At 32.9% G+C, this 27,212-nt stretch overlaps 1 protein-coding gene across 1 annotated transcript in view; it reads left to right on the top strand.

Moving 5' to 3' along the window:
- The window catches only part of LOC143914384 (acetylcholine receptor subunit alpha-like), a 220,890-nt gene that overhangs the window by 136,484 nt on the left and 57,194 nt on the right, over positions 1-27,212 (top strand). Inside the window, exons 4-6 of the mRNA XM_077434587.1 lie at positions 4,815-4,995; positions 21,946-22,061; positions 25,732-25,900. Of these exons, the coding sequence (XP_077290713.1) occupies positions 4,815-4,995; positions 21,946-22,061; positions 25,732-25,900 (466 nt within the window). The remainder of the gene's footprint in view (positions 1-4,814; positions 4,996-21,945; positions 22,062-25,731; positions 25,901-27,212) is intronic.

Below are 27,212 nucleotides of genomic sequence, written 5' to 3'. Positions count from 1 at the left end.
CACTTGACTTTCGACGTCTGAAAGGTTTCAATGTTTTAATAGCTTTTCGCTCATTTTTGTTCATTGAATTCTGTGTATATTTAAAAAACACGCAACTTTTTATATATACAACTATTATACATGTATATTCGTTAAGGTCTATTCATACTGGCACAACACAGACTGCAAACTGTGCAAACAAACTGCAAACAAACTGCACGTAAATAGCAGGACGAAATGGTAATTGGACTATTCGTCACATTGCGGTAGTCACAAAGACAGTTTTTGCCATGAAAATCGCGAATACACAATATTTGGCATTCAAGTTCTCGTTAATATGATGGACTTTTCGGCTGCCAAATGTTCCGTTGTAGAGATTTTAGTGACTTTGTGACCAGTAATCACCGTACCGGACGAATTCTATTATATTCTTTGGTATGTTCTATAAGGACACATTCATACATACATATGTTCCGTAACGTGTACGTGCAGCAGTAGCCGACAAAATCTATTCATACTATACAGCAGTACATGTCACCGTAGCGTATAATGCAAAACCGGCTTTCTGTAGCGAGTACTGGTGTACTAACGAATGTGTGCATGTGCAAATGAATATTTTCGGAAACTTCATATTGTATTAATGTTGACACGATGATATGACGCGAGCAATATTGTGCCAAATTGTCGCGCTCTGTAATGCACATACATATATGCATATTTTACGAGCGGCGTGGATTAGTGGTTAGCATATTATGCTTTCGAGTAGAGTGGTCACGGGTTCAAGTCCCCCTATAGTTGGTGACTCTAGGTTGGTCGTTTATTATCAGAGTTTGACAATTTTTCGGATTTTCATTGAAACGGTTCCGGTAAAATTGGAATCCCCTTTCCTATCTCTTCTCGCTAATCTCAACTTATTCAGCGTCTTGAGATTCGCCAATTTGATTACAAAAATGCTGCAAAAATTTCTTTATAGATGTCATTGTGGATGATATTGATTGTATTGTATCTGTATAAGTACACTCGTCGCTTTGAGCGATCTGTAAAGGCGACTGAACATATTCGATGAAATATATATTGTAAAAATATTATATAAAAATAATGCGATAAAGTCAATTTTGCCTTGAACTCGGCCAAACTTATCTAATCATGCGCTGCTGTATAGTATGAATAGAAGTATGTAGTAATTTCCGGACAATGTATTTTCCGTGCAAGGCTGGATAGTATGAATTGATATTTATACATAATTTTCACACAAGCCGCTCCATTTGACGGTAAATTAATTTTAATAAAAATTAATATTTAAATTCATTTGAATAATATTTTCATGATAAAATACATTGCGTCATATTTAAGTACACATTCACAGTTAATTAGTATACCTAATGTAAGAGCTATTAAATTGTAAATATTTCCATATTCAATTTCGTTTTTTTTTTGTACTAGAACATACATAAATGTATGTACGTACTTTGGATCATTGAATATTTAGATATTTTCTTATGAAAATGCTTTTTCCATTTTATTTTAGTGTCTGCTTCTCTTTAGTACTTAATGTACATATAATTAAAATGGAAATTGCTTTTCCCGTCACAGTGATGATGAATTCGGAAAAAATGCAATTTGAATTTACGACCAATTTAGCACACGTTTTTCTAAAATGAAATGTCAACCTCTTAAATGAAAAGTCGTGAAAAATAGATGATGTGGGTATTGCGGGTGAGTGAAGCACGTCGTAGTTCTCGCTCTTATTCCATTTTACCGATGTTCATAAATACTTTCTACTTTACGATCAACTTAAGACCTTTTCCCAATACCGGAACGTGTTTAAAGGTGGTAGGTTTTCAAAGGTAACTTTCGGAAATGAGACAAACTGGGACAATATGTCCGAGCGGACGAGATTTTTCTAAATCATACATTGTACATAGCTTTATTCGTTGAAATTTACGATTATTGTATTGATTGTTTGTTTGAATTGTATATGTATGTACATAGTATGAATATAAAATCTTCAAGGTGTAAACTTACATATGTATGTAGGTACGAACACAATGTATTGTATTGTACGTAAATGCAAAGACGTGTTTTGTATTGTGCTCGTATACATATGTGGCTATTATTTTGTGAATAAACTTTGTCACTATATAAGAGAATGTTTGGAACATTTCACTTAATTTTTCGTTTTTTTTAAATAAACATCGTGTGCAAACTTTGCTCAGCTATTGAAAAGTGTTGAAACTCGGCTCGGAACAATCTTGTGCTAATTATGTATATAACCTATTAGTGAAGTAAAAATATTGTAGCATATGCTAAAAGGAGCCGCCGTTATAATTGGTTTTCGAGGATTATCTCCAGGCTTAAGTGCTGTCGGCTAACAATGGACTTAGTTGTCGGTAACGGCTCCCAGCCACTTCCCGCTAGAGTTCTCAGACTGACAACGCGAAAGCGTGGGACTGCATGCCAAGACCGTGGGACTTCATATCTACATAGTACGTGACTATAACAATAGGTAAACAAACGCGTCGAGGAAGATGCAGTGAGCGACCTGCGCTTTATAAGCAGGTACTTAGGCCATATCAAGGCATTCTGGACGGAGCACTGGCAGTGCGTGGATCTCCTTACTCACCCAATAAATGCTGTGAAGCGACTTTGGCCTTTTATTTGGATCTTCCACCCACCCATATGCAACAATATACATATATGAAAGATAATGAGAGCCTATAATACAAATTTTATACAATATATGTAGTGTGGAAATGATAAATTTATAAGCATTAAAGCAATTTAAATTTGACAAAAAGAGTGGGGGGTGGAATGTCAAACATATTTATTTATTTATTTTATTGTCACAAATCAATACACACTCGCCATTACAGATTTGCTCCAATGCGACGGGGGTACGTTAATGAAATACATGAACAATCAGAAATCAGAAATACGGTAATACATACATATACAATCAGAATATATAGAGTATAACAATTAATCAGAAATAATAATCATAGTGACATCTATGGATTTCAGATTACTGTGTATAATTAATACAAATTATACACAGGCAGATTTTTGTGACAACAGGATTAGATTTAATACCAATTTTCAGGAACCGTTTCAGCAATGATCAGATAAAATTGGCAAACTCTGATAGAGAAACGATCAATTTGGAGTCATGTATAAGGCTATAGGCTAGTGGCAAAGGGTTAGCTGACACCGTTTCTTTTTTGGGTTTTTAAACATGTTTATTCCGATTATATTTCATCATCAAATTAGCGGAAACAATTGAAATCTCTATCGGCGACCAAACCTCGCAAAATGGCAAAGTGATCGAAAGAATGGATGAATTTCGTTAGACCGATTGGCGAAGTGAAGCTAACAAAAACCTTGTAAAAATACTTCATTTACCATTATGAGATGGTGTCTTGATGGTTGACGGACTATTGACAAATGGACACTTGGTCGACGGGCATTTGACTGATGGATATTTGACTCAATGGACACTTGGCCGAACATACATAAGGTCAAATGAAATTTTAATTGTTTGAATTTATCAAAAATATAAAATTTTTATGAAGTCGAGTTGATTCTTGAATAATGTGTCTGTTTTAGTGAGTTTTGGGTAATTTCGATACACAATCGGCAAAATTGTGCTAAAAAAAAATTACTATGTACATATGTATACTTAAATTCTGTTTATTTAACGTATTTAAGAGTGATCGTCACTTTTATTCTTGATTATTTTATATACAAATGTCTTGGTAAAAGTTGGATGTGCTAGTTTTATTATTAAAAAATGTACGTTTCAATTCTAAATAGACTCGATTATTTGTTTTTATATATGTACGAATTATATGTGTTTGATTTTATTTATTTATTTAAAATACATGGGGACGGCGGGAAAGCCGATAAACCCACGGGGTTTGACTTATACAAATATTAATATAAAAACAATCATGTATGATATACTTTATTTTATTTTATTTTGAATCGGTCTTGAACATGAGAGAGAGAGTATGCACTATCTAAGTGCATTCGTGGGTAAACAAATAAGACCCCGGATTAGGCTAATGGGACTAAGTTAGTGCCCGAATAAAGAATTCATTGGAGTTCTCACAGACCGGGACGAGTTCGTGCGTAAACAATAGACTCATTAATGGATCGGGGAAGCTGTGCTGTGCAGCTTGCCTTAATGAGGTTCACACAGCAGATTAGATTATTATGGAGTGAGCGGGGATTCCGTATGAACCTCTGGGATCGTTGAATAAATGCTGTGAAGTGACTTTGGCCTTTCTTTTGGATCCTGAACCCACCCCTACGCAACAATACTTTTGACTTTTAGCCACGTTGACGCTTGTTTGCCACTTTTCTACTTATTGAAAAACAATTCTGGAACTAAAGAATATGTTCATATTTTTACTAGCATTATTTAGATTCACTCTGTTAGTTCAATGAAATTCCTGCCCGTCAAGAGATTGTGATCTGATTTTGAACCACTACCACTCTTCGTGTCGTTTTGACATCTCATCGATTAGTTTACATTGAAGTAAACCAATGTTTCCAGCATGAAGATAGATGAGTTTAATCATTAATGAATTCATTAAAATTGACATCGGAATCTTGTGTCAGATCAGAGCGATGACAGCTCCAAACGCGGCTTTTTACCACCCCTTCACAACTCAATTAATGCTAATCAGTTCGGAAAGTTACTTTTTCACTCCCCTTTTTTCTCCTTTTTGTTTCGATTCTTTATAAACACACACTTTTACGAGTTTTAATTTTAAGATCCCACGTATTTTAGTCGTTTAACATTAATATTAAACTGGGTTTTTGTTTTTTTGCAGTGCCGATGGTAACTTTGAGGTGACCCTGGCTACCAAAGCGACCTTAAATTACACGGGTCGTGTAGATTGGAGACCACCGGCCATCTACAAGTCATCTTGTGAAATTGACGTAGAATATTTTCCGTTTGACGAGCAAACTTGCGTTATGAAGTTTGGCTCGTGGACATACGACGGCTTTCAGGTACGTGTTTTTTTATTGATAAATATTATTTACTACACACATATTCAGTTATATCTCAATCGAAACCTTCGGTGGACCAAGCTAATAGTGCCGAATGACTCTACACAAAAATTTGGTGCTTAATTGAAAACTGTAAATTTGCATAGTCAAACAAACCGGAATTCATATTAACATACTTACATATATATGTATATGTAGAAGAGTTGCAAAAATTTCCAGCATTGCTCGAGTGGTTGCAGTTTAAGCAAAAAGTTGAAGTTTTTCATAACATTTTGTACTCTACCGTCTAAGTGCGAGACACATGAGATACTGTATATATTTTTGATATGTTTCAAGATTAGACGCTAGAGCTTATACGAAGCGGTGTGTAATTCACATTTACGATCTTCGTAGAGCGTATATTTTTGAATGACTTGATGCGTCAGTATTTTTACAGCACAATCAATCATCCGAACATTTCTTCAATTTATTGCCCCGATGTTTTATAACAATACACTGAGTGCTCGTCGTTCCGATTCAAAATTCATCCCCCCCCCCTTCCCCAAATAAATAATAATAATATTTATGACTCGAATCGCAAACGATCAATAGCGAATAGATAGATGTTCGGTGATTAAGTATGATATTTATTTATTTACGTTTAAGTTTGGACCATTGTGGCATTACAGAAGTCCCTAATGCGCCGCATTGGTCAAAAAAATACACAGAGATGAGAAAAATAAAAATATATACATAAATATATAAACAGAAAAAAAACGAATGCATTATAATAATAGCAGATGAAGTAAAAATATAAAATGTTAAAATACAAAGTATGGAATGTCTTGCATCTATAGCCAGCACTAATATATAAGAAACAGTCACAAATATAAAACATCCCTGAGGTCCAAAATCGAAGAAAGAAAATCAATATTCCACTCATACACCATATTCAATTATGGAAATAATAATTAGCGCAGGCTACCAGACAAATAGGTAAAAATAATCTCCGATAACCTATGCTCACTGAGGTGGAAATATCACATTCAGGCTCAGCAAGAACGATTTCATTGATAAGTAGGATAGGTCTTGGAATAGGAGCAATTTGATAAAGAACATACATATATTAGTCTAATAAAAAGGGCATATGTGTGAATTGTATAATTGTCATGTTAGAAATAAATAATAAATTACAAAGTAGGGAATGTCTTGCACCTATAGCCACCACCAATATATGTACATGTAATATAAGAACCAGCCGCAAATGCAAAACATCCCTGCGAGGCCCAAATAGAAGAGAGAATATCAAAACTCCACTCATACATCACATTCAATTATGAAAATAATGATGAGCGCAGGCTACCAGACAAATAGGTTAAAATAATCTCCGATAACCGACGCTCACTGAGGTAGAAAATAACACGTTCAGGCTCAGCAGCAACGATTTCATTAAGAATTCGGATAGCTCGTGGAATAAGAACCATTCGATAAAGAACTGTGTGAGCAGGAGGTACAACCATCAAATGATGATGTTTACCACGTACATAAATATTAGGGATATAAAATCCCAACTGTTCCAGCAATAACGGGCATGATGTACATACATATTACCACGTAGAAGCTGGAGAATAAAACGAATTAATGATAAATTTCTCCAAAGTTCAAAGGAATTATTTATTTATTTATTTTATTTTATTCTAAACAGACCATTGTGGCATAACAGGAATTTCTAAAGCGCCACAATGGTCAAAAACATAACACAAAAAAAACAAAATAACAATTAAACACAAATCAATACACAACGAAAATAATACACCCATCAATTATACATAAAAAAAAATACATTTGAACATAAACATAAATACATCCATACATAAACATAAAAAACAGCATTTAATAATAACAGATAAAGTAAAAATATCAAATAAAAAAATATATAGCATAAGGAATGCCTTGCACCTACAGGCAGTTTCAATAAATATGTAAGAAACAACTACAAATACAAAACATCCCTGTAAGGCCCAAATGGAAGAGAGTTAATCAAAATTTCACTCATAAATCACAATCAATCATGAAAACAATGATGAGCGCAGACTACCAGATAAATGGGTTAGAGTAATTTCCGACAATTTACGCTCTTTAAGGTGGAAAATATCACATTCAGTCTCGACAGCAACGATTTCATTAAGAAGTCGAATAGCTCTTGGAATAGGAGCCATTCGAAAAAGGACTGTGCAGGCAGGAGGTACAGCCAGCAAATGATGATGTCTACCACACACATAGTGATTAGGGACATAAAGTCCCAACTGCTCCAGCAACAACGGGCATGACGTATTACCACGTAAGAGCAGGAGAACGAAACGAATTAATGAGAAGTTTCTCCGAAGTTCAAGGGAATTATACCCAAGCATGCCCAAAAGGAAAGGAGTGGGGTAGAGATATGGGTAATACCCATATTCTTTCCTATATAGGAAACGAAGAAATGCTTTTTGCACTTTCTCAATCATCACAGAGTAATTTGCTTCATGCGGATTCCACACAATCGCATTATACTCTAGCTTACTTCTCACAAGCGAATTGAAAAGCAAGCGAGAAGACAAAGGATTGGAGAATAATCTTGCATATCTCAAAACAAATCCAAGTCGACGAAAGGAATCGTCAGCATATTATAGGAATTATACCCAAGCATATCCAAAGGAAAGAATTAGGGAAGAGGTATGGGTAATACCCATACTATTTCCTTTATAGAAAATGAAGAAATGCTTTTTGCACTTTCTCAATCATTAGAGAGTAATTTGCTTCATGTGGATTCCACACAATCGCATTATACTCTAGCTTGCATCGCACAAGCGCGCTAAAAAGCAAGCGAGAATAAAAATGGTTGGACAATAGCCTAGCATATCTCAAGACAAATCCGAATTGACAAAAGGAAGTATTGATGTGGTTGTGAACGGTGATCTGAGGATCAAAAGTGATACCCAAATCGACAATCAATAAGACGGATCCAATGGAATATCAATAGAGCTAATGTGCACGTCTATAGTTCATAATAATATATGTATGCGTACAAATAATTTTCATATAAAAGTGTCTCAGCTCTGTCGTGACGAAGGTCAACAATTTAGCGTTGTAAGTCGTCCGTTTACACGGTCGATAAATTAAAAAAAAAATGAGAAGCTTCGAGATATCGGAGGAGTTACCGGTGTGCCGTTTGATTTATGGTCTGGTGGCGCAGCGGGCAATTTTCCTCGCGGAAAAGCGAGTTTTTCCACGCGCTCATCGCTATTCCGTTCGCGTTGCTCTGGGAAATCGGCATCCACGGTGGCTCGGTGTGGATATCGCTTCCGGCAACTTGACGGTATTTAAATTAGCCCTTTTGCCCTTTTTGCCTCCAATACGGTTGCATTGCTAAAAAAAAAAAACCAACCCGTCTGAGGAGAAAAAGTATCCTCGGGAAACAATAAAAGCCGTGAACTTGCTCCTGGCTTTCTACCGCGGTTCCATTTAACGCTTTTGTTTGTTTATTTTTCATTGGTTTATCGGAGACCGACGTTCTGTTTGCTATAAATAATGATTCATCGTTAAAATTCCGCCAACGTGAAATATCGTTTTGTTTCAAGACTGTCGTATAATATATACTGTTATATGATATACATAAGTACTGAATGGAAAATTTATGTTTGAGGCTCACCGAATGCAATCTCGTTTTATGAAGTACTGGTGAACGCAATAATGAGCTTATTTTCTGAATGCATAATGCATAAGAGCGTGTTATTAAGCAAGGGGTTAGTTAGGTTTATATGCTTCTTCATATAAAAAAATTCCTCACTGTAGTTTTTCATTATGTTCTTTAGGAGTCTAACGGTGTATATGATATACGTATGTATGTATATGTCAATTAATGGAGTTGTCGTGTAATTATCTCTACAAGAAATCCGTCGTCAAAAAGGACATGAAAATTCTTTTATGTAATTAGTATTCGACAAAAAGAAAGCAACAGCAAACTGCTAGACTTGCCTAACAAAAGATTATAACATACTAGTGGTCTTACCCGGCTTCGCTCGGTATTTGTAATATAAAATGCTTAAACGTGACTAATATTTTTGTAAACCATTTATTAAATTTATATGAATAGCTTTATTTTATATAAATTTATTTGAATATTCATTTGTTTTTTTATTAAATTGACTGTCACGAACAAATAAACATATGTAGTAAGTCTCTTATAAAAAAAATATATGTACACCCTCGGGGTCTTCGCCCCCTAGGGCTCCGCCCTCGGCATCTGTGCCCCTTAGGTTTTCGTTTGTTTTTTTTTATTAAATTGACTGTCACGAACAAGCAAACATATATACTAAGTCACTTTCGAAATTATATGTATACCAGAATCCGGCGCCTTCGCCCCCGGAGCCTTCGGTGCCCCCGGGGCTGAGGGCGAACTTATTTACCTATTCACAAAGTTTCCAACGACAGTTACATATGAATATACATCTCTTTCGAAATTATATATTTTGAAATTATACATTGTTTGAATACAACAGAGACATCTATGGACAATCAACATTTTTTTATATAAATCAGCTTTGCGGAAAATACTTTATGTAGGTAGGATATTCGACTAATAACTCGATTTTGCGAGAAACTGTAGGGGAAAATATACTGATTTATTGGATCCATCACAACAATTAAGCTAGAAAAATCGGAAAAGTTTTATAGGGGACGGTTGATTTATGTTTTAATAATCAACATCTCTCCAGTAGTGCATTTGGCCAGGACTTGAATCCATGACTTCTCTAATGTGATATGCAGCTACTCTCAAAACGATTCTGGATGATATTGTATTCAAAAAAAATTATATTATTTATCATAATCATGGAAGAAACTTCTTTATTAGAAATGGAAATATCCAAAATTAAGGTTGGAAGCATCTATTATCTGCTAATTCTCTAAATGGAGTTCAATCTTCAACTCTTGTGTCACACCCATCAATTCCTTATAACCGTGTTGTATTATATTTGATATCATAGCTTATAGATACTCCTCTGATTATCTTCGAGTATTTTTATATAATATTATATATACGAGTATCTAATGTACTATTTGAATCTATTCTAAATAAATCTCCAACCTTCTATAGACGGAGTTCATCGATTTCTTAAAGCTTTTATGTCTTTTATTTATTTTGAAGACAAACCTTCCCTAAGCTCTCTTAGAAAGTACCTCAGAGAGCTTAGGAAAGGGTTAATAGTCCTCTTAATTGAAATTTATCAATATAAAAATTTAATAAATATAAATCTTAATGGGTTGAACTCTTTTTTCTGATATTAATTTATTTACAAATATACATATATCTAAAAATAAGGCGATGTCAATATTTTTCTGTTCATGATAGTAAAAAAATGTTTTCCATCAGATGAAAATTCCAACTTCAAAGCACCAATTTAGGGAAAGAATCTGTAATAAAAGTTGCACTATGAATATATGAACATACAAACATATGTCCTTCCAATAACGCTACGCTAATCCATGAAGATTCTCATCATTTATCCTTTTGCATCTCAATAATTTACAACAAATCTTCACCCTTGAATTATAATTATAATAAAACTTTCCTCTTTAGAAAAGCTGACTATGCTACAATTATTCCAATTTTAAGCGATATCAATTGGAATTCACTTTTGTCCAATTTAAATATTGATTTAGCTTGTAAAAAATTTTACGATACCTTACAAAATATTATTGAATGCCACGTCCCTTTTACTCTTAAATCTAAACGTACCAAATATCCCCCTTGGTTTACATCGTCTCTTATTAAAATAATAAAAGAAAAAAACAAATTCCATAAAAAATTTAAAATTTATTCAAATCCCTTAGATTATCAAAGTTTTTCACTATTAAGAGCTCGAATTAAAAAATATTCTTTAATCTGCTTTAGAAATTATATTTCTCTTATTCAAAATAATATTAAAACTAATCCCAAATCATTTTGGTCATATATAAATTCAAAAAAAAATACCTCCTCTTCATATCCTTCCGTAATGTATTATGGAAATAAGTCGGCTTCACATGGTTCTGAAATCTGTACCATTTTTGCTGACTATTTTGACTCCACTTTCAATAGTGATTCTACCATTAACCTTTCTATCTCTAATACAGATACTTCTTCTTGTAACTTATCTACTTTTCATTTTGACTTATCTACTGTACTCAGTCACATCAACTCTCTCAATGTTAATCTTGGTGCGGGTTGTGATGGTTTGCCTTCTTTTTTCCTTGTTAAATGTGCTGTCCCATTATCTCTTCCCATAACAATCCTTTTCAATCTTTCTATGTCGAACGGTAAATTTCCTGACTATTGGAAATTATCTTACATCACCCCTATTTTTAAAAAAGGTGATAAGAATCTTATTGAGAATTACCGTCCTATATCTAAACTATCTGTCATTAGTAAAATCTTTGAAAAAATTATCTATAATTTCCTTTTCTCCAATTTCAAAAACTACATTATACCTGAACAACATGGTTTTTTTAAGGGGAGATCGGTAGAGACTAACCTGCTTAATTTCACTAGTACTCTCACATCTTATATGGACAAACGAATCCAAATAGACGTCGTTTATACGGATTTCTCTAAAGCTTTTGATAAAATCAATCACAACCTTTTACTCAATAAACTTTGGTCCCTCGGAATCCGAGGAAATTTATTTCGTTGGATCTCTTCGTATATACTAAATCGTCACCAAATCATAATTCTCAATGGTTTTAGATCATCACTTAGACATATTCCTTCCGGTGTCCCACAAGGGTCGCATTTAGGTCCCTTATTCTTTTTACTCTATATTAATGATATCTCATACATCTTCAAACATTCCTTTATACTTCTTTACGCTGATGATTTAAAAATTTACAAACCTATATACACCATAGACGATTGTCATAAGATACAAGAAGATCTAGATAGATTCTCTATATATTGTTTAAATAATGATCTTTTTATTAATCTAGAAAAATGCTCTATTTTAAATTTCACTAGAAATAAGTCAATTATTACTAATCAATATCAATTAAATCATTCAATCCTTAACACGTCATCTTCTATTAAGGATCTTGGTGTAATACTCAATGATAAACTAGATTTCTCTGAACATATTTCTTTTATTACCAACAAAGCATTTAAATCTCTTGGATTCCTACTCCGCTCAACAAAACCCTTTAATGATCCTTACGTACTAAAATTACTTTATTTTTCCTTTGTAAGGTCTCACCTTGAATTTGCCTCAATTATCTGGTCACCTTTTTATTTATCCCATATTAATTGTATTGAGAAAGTTCAACTTAAATTTATTAAATCCTTACGCTACCTTTTTCCTACCTATACCCATTCTACTGTTTCCGACATTTTAAAAATCCTTTCTTTTAACAATCTTTCTGTCAGGCGACGACATTCTGATGCTATATTCTTCTTTAAGCTCATAAATGGTTTCCTTGATTGTTCTGATTTACTGAATAAGGTTAATTTCAGAATCCCAGTTCGATACCCTAGACGCGTTGCACTCTTTTCACTTGATCCTTTCAATACTAATTCCCAAAAATATTTTTATCTGCAGCGCGTTTATCGTATGTTTAACGGAGAGCTGAATGAGGTTGATCTGTTTGGTATTTCCCTACATCAATTCAGGTCTAACATCAAGAGAATCTTGACCGATTGATTCATTTTTTCTTCTATTCTATTTTTCCAATATTTCCATTATTTTTATACTTTAGTTTAGTTATGTAATGTGCTATTTAATCATATTATAGCTTTCATTCCTTTCCATTTCATTTGTTTATTTTGTATTTACCTTTTTCATTTGTTTTTTATATTTGTAAATTTCAATTTCTTCTTATATTCTATCTTATAACCTTTTCCAATTATTTTAATACTATAGTTTAATTATGCAATGTACTACATATTTTGTCATGCCTTTATTCTTTACTTTTTAATTTGTTTTCCTTATATTTATCTTTTTCATTTTTGTAAAAATCTATTATTGGACTCGGGTGTTACATATATTATTTATTTACTTTTTGTGTTTTTTATACCTATCTCTGTACATCCTGTCTGTTGATTTTTCAATTAATAAAATAATAAAATAATAATAATAAAATAATAACAAAGACTTGCAAAATCGTCAAAGACCGTCAAATAAATTCAATATGACTTGTAACCTGTATAAGTAGACGCTAATGCTATAAAATAAAATGTAAGATGCCAATTTTCAAATAATCGATTATTATTTACTGTAAATAAACAGGCGCAAGTTGAATTATTTATTATAAATAAAAATAAGCATCACAATAAGCATCCTTAACATCTGAATTTTACTTATTACATTTCATCCGCCGCTATTATTTCGGCTCGGTAATAATAATCATTATTTAGATTTAGTATGATACGACTAAAATTAACAACGGCATATATTACGCTCGTTTTGCGCTTTCGTGAGATGTCTGCAAATTCGCCAGAACGAGCAAATCCCTGTTTATTTTCTGCAAGCTTCGTAATAAGAACAGCATGTGTTGGATTTTTTTTTCGCTCTCATACTTATCCGGCTTTATTTTAAGGGATTTTTTTTACTGTTCGCATTGTGATTCCTCTTTCAATATGATAACATACTTAGTTTCGTAACTAAATATTGAAACGCCGTTGTTTCGTGCGTGTGAATAATAAAGCGAACGTAAAAGGAAAACTTTCCGCAGTGAAAACTCGCACGCGCCCAAGAAAACAAAAAAGTTTTCCAATTTGCGCTAGGTTTTGTATACATAAATATATAAAATTATACACACGGATGCGAATATGTTCCACGTGAAAGCGCAAGTCTGGAATGATCTCTTCAACAATGTATATACTTCAAAAAGCAGTCGTTATTCGTAAATATGTAGAACGTTTATAACTAATGGATGCAAGTGCAAACTTGCTTTATATTGTTTTGATATTTTGGATTTCATATTTACTTACGAAATAATACATTGGAATCTGATATTCTTATCACAGTTGTATACATGTATAAGACAATGCTTTAAAGAAAGTCACTAATTATGAATGGATTAATCGTCATTAACATTTAAAATGACAGGTAGTATAAAAAACAGAGTTGTGGAGACTTAGGCTTAGGTACATACATATATGCACAGGAAAAGCTTTCTATTTTTCATTGCAATGGATGCTAAAGTTGTAGCGCAAGACTTTTTATAGTACAGTTGATAGGATTGAACATTATTACTACTATAATAGAAAGGCTTTGAAACGGTTGATACACTATTTTGAAAATGTTGTTGAAGTCAAAGTTGTTGTTGAAAAAGGGGTTGAGTCACTCGTGATATTCAATACTTGGACACATAATCTTGGATATACATATGTAGTATATGACTCCAGGACGATCGTTTCCTATCACAGTTAGCAAATTTATCTGATTTCATTGATGAAACGGTTCCATCTAAATCAGCAATCTATCATGTCTTTCGCAAATTCAAGTTTATAGCATCTCGATTCTTTTGATTATGATTTAGAAATATGTTACTTACTTTGTATTTCTCGAAATATCAGTATTATCAAATTTGTCCACAGATTTCTCTATGATTCTGTATAGATATAATTGTTTATCGATGTTTGCAACTGGCTAGGAAAGGGCATTGGGTTTTCCTGTTAGGCCTTCCTGGTCATTATACCGGAGCTGACAGCCAATAAAAAATGTGAAGAAATCATCATTTGTTTCGATCCACGGATCCAGGATTTAGCTATCGAACTATGTATGTATGTAGATCGTGATCCAACATTTGAATCAGTTCAACTCGCAACATTTGGTACTATTGTCCAAATATGTACTAATACAGATACAATATAATAATACAAACAATACGAGTATTTTATACAAAGCGAATTCATACAACATCATCCACAGTGACATCTATGGAGAACTTTGTGCAACATTTTATTATAGAAATTGGCGAATCTCAAGACGCTGAATTACTTGAGATTTCAATAGAGATTGGAAAGGAGATTCCAATTTACAGGAACCTTTTCAGAAAAATTGGCAAACTCTGAAACGATTGACCTGGAGTCACAAACTATGATATATCCGAGGTTATGTGTCCAAGTATTGGATATCATGAGTGACTCAACCCCTTACACATTTTCAAAATAGTGTATTAACCCTTTTAAGCCTTTCTATTGTAGTAGTAATAATTTATAGATAGAATTAATGAAGCAAAAACTGCAGGATGTGTTTTCCACAGAGGTGTTCAAATATACAATGCCCTTCCTGAGAGCATTAGAAGTGTTAGTAATATTGGTGCTTTCTTGAGGGGTGTTAATGGTTACATCTGTGGAAGATGACGTAATTATATATGTAAGCTTAATCAAATGTTATGTTTGGAATTATATTATATTATTTTAGGGTTGCTAATTATAGTTTTGTTAATTTTGGTAACTATGTTATATTATAGTTGTTAGTTTCAGTTTAAAATTGTTAATTGTGAAATAATCCATTATCAATTTGCAATTTAATAATAAATATATAATAATAAAGAAACAAAACCAAGGTCTGACCAAAAGCTACTAGTGGGAATCTAACTGTGACCACTCTGTTTGAAAGAATAATAAGCTAACGACTAGTCCACGCTGCTGGTTAGTATAATATGTAATAATTGTATGTGATGTATGTATGTAAGCTTATTGTAAAAAACAAAATGTATGTAAGCTTATTGTAAATCATATTAACAATTAGATACAACATAACTCATTATTGAATACTTATCTCGCAGATAAAACCCAGTGAAGAGATATACTTTTAGCCGTGAAATGTCAAATCTGACATATTTGGCCAAAAATCAATATATATCGTGTATTACCCTACAAGAAGCTACACGCCAAATTTGAAATTTATATATACATATGATAGTTAAAACTATAAATATTTATATATTAGAGATAACGAGAACCAATAGAGCAAATTTCATAAAATATAGAGTGAATTAAAGGCGTTTAAACAATTAAAATCTTATATCGCCATATCAAGGCGAACAGGTTGGAAGATACAGGACGAACGCTTATTAAACGTCAAGAAGATTTACTTTCCACGTGTTTAAAACGCGTTGTATACGATATTTTATCTCCAACGTAATGGCAGACGATACATTAACGTGTATTGATGACCAAAATGAGCAATATGGCAAAGTATGAAAACGATCGGATAAGAGATAAAAATGACCACTGACACGAAAGCCATGTGAAACTTCAAGGAGGTATGTAAAAATAATATATATTCGGACAAATGTCCGTCTGACCAAACGTCCGTTGGACTAGGGTCCGTTCGGTCCGTTCAGCCAAATGTCCGTTGGCTTAATGTCCATTCAACCAAGTGTCCATTTGGCCAAAAGTTCGCGCACGACATTTGGTTGTACCTCAATCCCTCGTCTATAGGAATTGAGGTACTTTAGTATCCCAACCAAATCGGTTTTTGAATATGGACGAGTTCATTCAGTTCCCGTAAAATCATTTTCTACGGGCTATCGCTGTTAGTGTCCTTTTGGATACACATTTTGAGGACTTTTTGTTCGTAATTCTATGTAGTTGGTTACACGTTTCGCTGTTCCCATATGATTTTCCTATATAAATACATATATTCATACGATGGTCAGTATTTTGAGGTAACGAAGGTACTTTATAAATGCGAAGCTGTAAGCGTGTCGCTGATGAACATTTGGTTAAGCCCGATACGTGTGGTTATCACGCGTCGGTTTTATTTAATATACGTGCGAAAACGTGTGGGCGGCACGTGCTGACGAAGTTTTTATATTGCACGTATGTATGTATGTATATATGTATATGTATATCTGTGCGATATTTTATACTATGTTACGGTGCGACGAAATTGTGTTAATTTTTATTAAAAAGATCTTTTTTAGTGCGAGGAAATATGCGGTTGTAAAAATAAAAAGTTATTCGGTGGGCGAGTAGACGACGCGAGATGAAATTGTTGTGATTTTTTTTTTGCCGTCGAAAGACAAATATTGTTTTTCTTTTCTTTTGTACCCTCCCCCCCCTTCTTCGTCTCTCTCCCTTCTCTCTCGATGTGCTGGAGATAATCGTCTTGCGAGGGGCGAGTGACCTTTTCGCTTAAATCGCCTTAAATTTTCCACTATGTTAACTTTGAAGACGATAGCCTTTTTATCTGGCGACGAAATGTGGAATCTAAATAATAAAATAGAAGTATATTTTCATGCTTCAAATAAAATAAAATAAATCATTTAAGTATTTATGAAACGTCTATTGTGATGTCGTATGTGTTTTGTTAAAATAAATCAGCTGATAATTAAAAATAATTGTATGTGATGTATGTATGTAAGCTTATTGTAAATCATATTAACAATTAGATACAACATAACTTCTTATTGAATACTTATCTCGCAGATAAAACCCAGTGAAGAGATATACTTTTAGTCGTGAAATGTCAGATCTGACATATTACAAGAAGCTAGACGCCAAATTTGAAATTTATATATACATATGAGAGTTAAAACTATAAATATTTATATATTAGAGATAACGAGAACCTATAGAGCAAATTTTATAAAATATAGGGTGAATTATAGGCGTTTAAACAATTAAAATCTGATATGGCCATATCAAGGCGAAAAAGTTGGAAGACGCGGGACGAACGCTTGTTAAAGGTCAATAAGGTCTACGTGCCCCGTTTTTAAAACGCGTTGTATACGATATTTTATCTCCAACGTAATGGCAGACGATACATTAACGTATATTGATGACCAAAATGAGCAATATGGCAAAGTATGAAAACGATCGGATAAGAGATAAGAGATATAAAAAATGACCACTAACATGAAAGCCATGTTAAATGCAAAGGAGGTATGTAAAAATAGTCAAGAATATGTTTCGTTTGTTATCGTTTTTTTATGTTATCTTAAAATTTTAGTTATTCAACACAGACGCCGATATTAAAATAATAATCTTATTTATTAAATACAATTGAATTTGATTTCTATGAGACTTGAAAAAATTATATTATCACAAGTTAAATAAGCACACATTCATACTTGTAGTATAGACATGTTTTATGATCTCTTTTCAAATATATGTTGTATGTACATATTCGTCTTTTTAAATTCAATAAGTATTGATATAAAATTTTGAATCAATTTTACACTTCCACTGTGATTATAAGATCGAAAAAATTAAGACACGGTTCAAATCGTGTGCGGACTTTTTGCCAGATAGTCACTTGACCGACGAACGCTTGGCCGAATGGACACTAAGCCGACAAATTTTTGGATCGATATTCTTTGAAAACCGATACATTTTTCAGAAATCACTTTGAATTATTATTAAAATATGATATTATATTGTTATTTTAGGTAAATTCAAACAATTGAAAAATTCATTCGGCCAAATGTCCATCAGTCTAATGTTCCTTTGGCCATGTGAGCATTCGGTGAAATGTCCGTTAACCCAATGTCCATTTGGTCAAGCGTTCGTTGGCCTAGTGTCCATTGGCCTAGTGTCCATTGGCCAAGTGTCCATTTGGCCAATAGTCCGTCAACCGGTTAACATTCGCTGTAACGTCTTGCGTTAAAAATGTAATGTTTTCATAATAATAACAGCAAATACACTAGTGGTTAGCATATACTGCTTTGAACAGATTGGTCACGGGTTTAAATCCCACTGGTTTCTGCTGGCCGGACCTTCGATTTGTGACTCCAGGTCGACCGTTTTCTATGAGAGTTTGCCAATTTATCTGATTCTCATTGAAATGGTTACAAAAAATTGGCAACCTTACCCATGTATTCGCAAAATCTCGAATTGTATAAAATGCTGCAAATTTGCAAATTTGATCGTAAATTTCTATGTGAATGTTGATTGATATGTATTTACTGAATTGTATAAAATGCTGCAAATTTACAAATTTGACCATAAATGTCTTTGTGGATTTTAATTGATATGTATGTATGTACTTTGTATAATACTGATAATATTTGTATCATATGTACAATTTTTCTGGCCAGGAATGCACATTGGGGCTACCTTTTAGCCCTTCCTGGTATAAATTAAAAATAAAAAAATAGCACTAAGCAACAAAAAAATATATAAAATATGTGTATAAAATATATATTTTTGACTTTTAAAGTCGCTAGATAATTAATTATACTTATTTTAAAGAAATAAAAACGACAATCAATACAAAGAACATCTGACTATTGATTCCAATATTCATTTTTATCACAGCAGTACTAGATTTTGAGTAAAAGACTGCAAAATCCAAAAATCTGTAAAAATCAGGTTTTTTTCTCATAAACATTCTTCTCGTTTACAAAAATCTCCGTCACATTCGAATTTAGTGGCTCAAAATTAATAAAGATTGATTAGTCTCCGCTCCGGCTAGAAAAGAAAAAGTAATTCTCAGTGTAGTAGTTATTATATGTATATGTAATATATTAAGAACATAATATCACGTATACTTATCCATGTAACACGTGTATTAGTACACATTGTACGTATGTACATACATATATGTATGTCAATAGTCTCCAAGTTGCCTATTGAAACTTTGTAAGTGTGTTTGACTGAATTATCGAGATAGTTTGTATTTGTGTTCACTACATAGTTTAAATTATCCATTGCGCCTTGCTAATGATCGATTTATCATATGGAAAGACGATTAACCCTACACACTGTAATAAAATTGGAAGAGATTATAATCCAAATAGGGAATCGATTTGTTTTAATATCAATTAGAACGTAATCGTTTTAATTAAAATAGCTTGAAGCAACGCTTTGATTGACGCAATTCTCCGCATATTACATTTCTATGTATATGTATTTTCAAAAGTACATTTTATAGTATTGATTGATTCAAATTATTTAATATGTCATAATAATAAATTGATCTTATGTATGTATTATCTCTATATTATAAATATGTACATATGTATAATATAATACATTCACAGTGCTTTACAATACACTTAAACTGTATTGGTGATCAATGATCATAAAAATCTTAAATGGAAAAGTTGCGCTTAACTCGTCCTCACTAGTTTTTGGAAAATATTGCAAGAGTTGTTTTCAAGTTATATATGTAGGTGTTCTAAAAATATTCAAACGTTCATTCATGTAAGGCAGGAAAACTATCAACATTTTTAGATTCAACTAGATGCAATTTTATCTCTTGTATTAAAAATTGGAATACTTTTGCCTTGTAATGATAACTTTACTTCATTGCAATTGGTAAAAATATGTGCCAGATATTTAAGTTTTCAACATGAATTATTTTGAATATATTATTTGAATTATTTTGTTTTGTTGAATTATTCAACATTAAGTAGAAGATCTTTAAATGTGTTAGAGTGTATAAAACCTTTGCAAATTGTCGCGGAATAGTTTGGGAAACCCTAACGTAATGTATTGAAGAATTTTAGAACATTAAATACATATACATACATATGTATGTTTTCTCAATGGATTTCTTTTTAAATTTCGCTTTAGTTAATTTTCATTGTCGAACGAAAGTAATCAGCTTTATAGTAGTCTGAAGATCGATCACTTCTTTTTAACAGTAAACTACTTTCCGTTGTAGCGGACAGATTAATTCTATAGAAGGCTAGATGAGCTTGAAACGTTGTATTGTAGTGATTTTTATTTCGATCTCTCCTCTCCTTCGAGCTAAATGCGAACGGGACTTATATATCACACATATATATACGTATGTTTGTATATATATATAGATGAATAGAAAAAGAAGAAACCAATTTCGCGATGGCAATTTTCAATGGCGATTGTCGACAGGCGTAGGGCAGATCACTTCCCCCATTAAACCACCATTTAACTGCTCCAGACCCCATTGTGCTCACGTATTTTGCATAGTTTTGGAAATAGTTCAATCAGTTAGACATGCTTGACGTTTCCTATAGTATATGTAAATGTATATATGTATATATACATATATAACTAAACGGTCATCTGGACAGTTCATTAGATCGTGGGGTGGTCTTCTATCCTCTCATCTGTCATAATTTAAATTATTGGAATATTTGAATATTGTGAAATCCGAAATTGTCTTTTGTTAGGCATTATGTACAATGCTGAAATGAAATTGTTTGATTTTTACTTTATTTTATATTGAATGCAAATATGAGTCGTATTTTTTAAAGTGGCAGAAGTCTACTTTTCAGTTCCAAAAACATTATTTCAGTCTGTAAGTCAAAGAAACTGCAGTGCAATTGTGTTTTAAGCACTATATAGCTTTGGCCGATTTCGTTTGCCAGTTTTTAGAATTATTATAATCAATAAAAAATTTACAATCATACTATTCTACAAATCGAGTGAAATGTATTTTTTATTCGAAACATCTGTAAGTTGTTTCGTATGTTTGGCATCAAAACTCTATACGTATATGAGCCGTTATATGTATTTGAAAGTGGCCGAAGACCAATTTTCAGTTCCAAAAACACTATTTCTGTTTGACTTAATTCACAAATTGATATCACTACTTTTAATTGAATATGTCCAGAGTCTTGGTAAAGAAGAATATACTCATTATAGGCCACCATTATTTCTTTTATATTGTAAAACGCACATCGTTTTATTTAATGTTTTTTGCGAGATATTTCTCGAAATGAAGAAAAGTGGACTTACGCCAATTTAAAATATAATGGTTCATATATTGATTAAGTCTCTTTTTGATAAAACAAATACAGATTTCAGTATTTTGTTCCTTTTCAAATAATAAAATTTAAGGCGATGAAATTAGACGCAATCAACATGACAAAGAGTTGTTAAGCCGCTTTGCCGATCAAATAAATTTAATATTGGCAAAGGAAGCTTGATTTTTTTATTATATAATATATATGTTTGTACCTACAGACTCGACGAAATCATTTTTTTGTATTGATAATTTGATTTTTGTTTAATTTCAGGTCGATCTTAGGCACATAGACGAAGTAAAAGGATCAAACGTTGTAGATATAGGTGTGGATTTATCAGAATTCTACACATCAGTAGAATGGGACATATTGGAAGTGCCAGCAGTGAGGTAAATATCTTATATTCTTTTTATGTAAATTTAAATGAAGGGAAATTGCAGGCGATTTTCGCAAATCGGCCGATATTTTCGATCGCCATATAACGTGATACGTACATGTGTATGATTGATGATCACTTTACCAAGACAAATTACCAGCATCTGAATTCGAAAAGATAACATTCGAGATTGTATATGCGTGTTTAACATGCTCGCTGACAAGCTAAGGGTTCGCGTATAAATCATTCAGTTTCTTTTCCGCAATACCACCTACGACGGCGGATTTGTTTCGCATATGATTTTTTATTTTTTTGAAACGGACGGGAAATATAAGCCTCTCTAAATACTATATATGTATACTGTGTGTATGTGTGTGTGTGTGTGTATTTATGTAATAAGCGGTAAGTAAACAATGATAAAACGCGAAAGGAAAGCGAGAAATGGGTTTAAAACAGAGCCTCGGTGAAAGCCCGTCGACAATGTGTGGAAAATTCTGAACGGGTTGTCAGTTTCACTCACGACGTTTTACGGTATGTATGTACGTAGTATGTATCCCTTGAAAATATTCACACAGTAAATATGGCTATTTTATTTCTGTGTGACGCTGAAGATATAGTAGGAAGCTTTGAAAATTTCAGTTCGTAAGAAACGTGAATGTTTGTATAAAAAGTGAGATGTATGTAGGTATTTATAGAAGCACAGAGGTTCTTATAATATACTCCATTGTTCGACGAGTCTTTTCATTACTGACGAAGCTTAGTTCAATGGCTCTTATATGTGTGTAGGTTTGCATTAAATAATCCATTAGATTTAATTAAGGAGATTTGTAGAAGGTCGTGTATGACCTGAGGGGTGTTTTGGGTTACAGTTCTCGCATGGGAAAATTAATTGATGGATTTATTTGATTTTCTATATTGTCTCTAGTGTTCCTGTGGGTGCTGAAAGCACGTAGTTTGTTGTTTAAATAGCATTAAACATTTGCATGTTTAATTCGTTTACATAACATATGTATCTGTAAAACATTGCTTTCGGCAACGGCTACGGTTCGTCAAATAAATGTAAACAATGAGTGAAGTTAAATTATATATGATAGATAATGAAAGCTTATAATGCAAATTACATATATAGTGTGAAAAGGATAGAGTTATAGGCGTTTAAACAATTAAAATCTGATAAAATAAGTGTGGGGCGGAAAGTTAAACATATAAGGCTACAGGCTAGCGGCAACGGGTTTGCTGTCACCGTCTTCAAAATTTTTGGATTTGGATAAACGTGTTTATTACGATTATATTTCTCTATCAAATTAGCGGAAACAATTTAAATCTCTATCGGTGGCCAAACTTTGCAAAATTGCAAAATTTCAAACCAATCGGAAGAGTGTGGGAAGTTTATCAGACTAATTGATGAAGTGAAATTAATAAAAACCTTGTAATAAAATCATTTTATCGTGTATTTAAGTTTCAAAGCACACTGTTCGATAAATGACGACTTTTTTTTTGTTCAGAGACGAGATATGACTTTTCTTATAGATCTATCCCCAGTGAACACGAATCTGGTAATAATAAACGTTGATTGGCTGGAGATTCGGAGATATGTGTTTTTTAAATCTATTAATAACTGGCTTACCTTGGTAAAATAAACGAATTTTTGTTATTGATCCACAAGAATGGTCGAAATATGATTTTTATAAGTGGAATTTTATTTAATTTTTATATAAAGACAATTCAATATATTATCCCTATTAATTCAATTCAGATTCGTGTAAATACGAGTAAATACTAGTATGAGCTTTTAGCTCGCAATTTTACCGATTTCAAATTTAGCACACCTCCAATTAACCCTTTTAAACAAAAATAAAAAATAGTGTGGCCAAAAAACTATCCCAATAAAAATGTTTCAATAGAAAATACTCGATATATAATAGTATTAACAGTGGGAAAATATCCCAAATGAAAATACGTACTTTTGACTTTGATTTGAACCGGACGATTACTTAGAGAGATTTGAAAGCTGAAAAGTACTACAAATGAAAGATAAAATACCCGACTATAGATTCCAATATTTATTTTGAACAGGAAATTGACAGATTTTGAGACATCGGCCGAACAACACCAAGATATAGAAAATTTTGCGATTTAAAAAACACATATCTCCGAATCTCGAGCCAATCAACATTTTTTAATACCAGATTCTTGTTTACTGGGCATAGATCTATAAGAAAAGTCATATCTTGTCTCTGAACCATTTATCGTATCGAACAGTGTTATTAGCATGTTACGTTAATGCTAACTATCGAGAGGCTACCGGGTTTGATCCCATGGCATGACCTCGATTGAAATGAATTTATCTCGGGTATTATACATATGTAGTGTTGTTGGTCAGAGATGGATATTTGTGGATCGTTTCCTATCAGAGTTTGCTAATTTATCTGATTTCAATAAAATGTATGTACAATTCATAGATGTCTCGTTAATTTGCGAGTTTTCAATGTCTCGTAATTCAGCGACTTGTGTAATAAAAATGCTGCATTGTTTGTAATTGGCAAGGAAAGCGCATTGGGGTTTATCTGTAAGGCCTTCCTGGTATAAATTTCACCAAATGGTACAACATGAACAAGAGGAACAGGCTTTTTCCTCCCGTATTCTGCGCGTGCACATTAATACGGGAGGAAAAGCCTGTTCCTCTTGTTCCTGTTGTATCCTGCTCGCGCAAATTAAGTGAGTATGTACCGTTTACCATGCACCATTTTTTTTTTTTGATCTTTGCCTTCCGATATTTGCGTTTTCTGTAATTTAACATTCTGTCTCGTCACGGAGACCGAGAAAATCTATCTAGATCTTCTTGTAGCTCATGACAATCGTCTATAGTATATATAGGTTTGTAAATTTTTATATCACTAGCATACAGAAGTATAAAGGAATGTTTGAAAATGTATGAAATATCGTTAATATAGAGTTATTATCTGATTTCATTGTAGAAATCAAATTGGCAAAAACCATCTTACCAACGATTTCAGACATTTATATATTATCTATTTATATATATCCAGCAGCATAGCTCGGACGTTAAGCTTCTGCTTACCGTCAAGAAGGTGCCGGGTTCTATCCCTGAATGAAAATGAATTTTTCAGAGTATGCTGTTGGTCAGACCTGGATTTGTGACTCCAGGTTGATCGTTTCCTATCAGAGTTTGCCAATTTTCTCTGATTTCATTGTTGAAACGGTTCCCGGAAAAAAAAATTGGCTAAAAATCCTTCCTACCTACTATGTCACCACTATTTGAAATTTGATGGATGTACAATAAAAATTTATGTACAATTCATAGATGTCTCGTTAATTTGCGAGTTTTTTCAGTGTCTCGCAATTCAACGACTTATAATAAAAAAATGCTGCATTTGTATTTGTAATTGGCCAGGAAGGCGCATTGGGATTTTCCTGTAAGGCCTTCCTGGTATATATGTAAAATAAAAATAAAATAAAAATAAAATTATACGTATGTACAAGTTTAATACCATATAAATATGTCACTTGGGGGTAATCTGAAAAAGGAGCCGCCTTTTTCAAGTATAAATAAATAAATAAAAAAGAGGGGTGTTTTAAAATGTATATTTTATCTTTTACAAAAACTTACGATGGGTTGAATGTATGTACGAGAATGAAATGTGTATTTTATGTGTTTGCAGGAACGAGAAGTACTACACGTGCTGCGACGAGCCATATTTGGACATAACGTTCAACATCACGATGCGCAGGAAGACGTTATTCTACACGGTGAATCTCATCATCCCCTGCATGGGCATTTCGTTCCTGACAGTCCTCGTGTTCTATCTGCCTTCCGATAGCGGCGAGAAGGTAATAAAGATAACAGCTTCCACCACCAGATAACAGAAATCGCGTATTCATTTAGCGGCCATAAAGTGGAACGCGTCCATAATGCACCGCCCCAAAACTTTACGACTTTTCATAAATTCTAATATGCACGTCTGCTATCATCTATCGACTAGGCCTTGAAACTCACCTACGTACATTTTTGACGAAATTTTAAATCAATAATTATTTTTTTTTATTTTAAATCATTAATCCTTTGAATGCTGATCAAGGCGTCGTATTTTGCAAATACCCCAGTGCACTCCTTCATTCGATACTGATTGTAAAATATACCATTAGGGCGAAAACACAGTGAGTGGTACGTGATTTTTTTTAGATTCTTCCAAACATGCGAAAATAAGCTTATTGTAAAAAACTAAATGTATGTAGGCTTATTGTAAATCATATTAACAATTAGATACAACATAACTTATTACTGAATACTTATCTCGCAGATAAAACTCACTGAAGAGATATACAGTGAAATGTCAGATCTGACATATTTGGCCAAAAAAGTTTTGTAGAATGTCGGATAAAGTATCAGACCAATAAGCAAACTGAAGTATATTTATTTATTTATTTACATATATACCAGGAAGGTCTTACAGGTAAATCCCAATGCGCCTTCCTGGCCAATTACAAATACAAATGCAGCATTTTTATTACAAGTCGTTGAATTGCGAGACACTGAAAAACTCGCAAATTAACGAGACATCTATGAATTGTACATAAATTTTATTGTACATCAATCAAACTTCAAATAGTGGTGACATAGTAGGTAGGAAGGATTTTTAGCCAATTTTTTTTTCCGGTAACCGTTTCAACAATGAAATCAGAGAAAATTGGCAAAATCTGATAGGAAACGATCAACCTGGAGTCACAAATCCAGGTCTGACAAACAGCATACTCTGAAAAATTCATTTTCATTCAGGGATTGAACCCGGCACCTTCTTGACGCTAAGCAGAAGCTTAACGACCGAGCTATGCTGCTGGCTAATATATATATAGAAGAGCCTTGTAAAAAGTACGATGTCTTGTTTCATATTTTCTAACCCTTTGAGTTCTGACATCTTTTCTATTGAAAGCCCGCCACGGTGAAAATTTCGCCAACATTTCCAACTAGAATTATTTAGAAATCCAATATAAAGTAGGTATAAAAATTGTAGCTAATCTAAACAAACCCTAGATAACTACCGCCGAGGATTTCGAGTTTTGTAAGGGTGTGTATAGACTCTCTAATATATCTTGCAACAATATAAAACAAACAAAATAAATAAATTAATGAATGAATTTTTCC

Source organism: Arctopsyche grandis, chromosome 1 (assembly GCF_051622035.1).
Source record: "Arctopsyche grandis isolate Sample6627 chromosome 1, ASM5162203v2, whole genome shotgun sequence".
In the NCBI taxonomy this organism is placed as follows: Eukaryota; Metazoa; Arthropoda; class Insecta; order Trichoptera; family Hydropsychidae; genus Arctopsyche; species Arctopsyche grandis.
The sequence above is the reverse complement of the archived record's forward strand: the minus strand, read 5'-3'. Positions and strand labels throughout refer to the sequence as shown.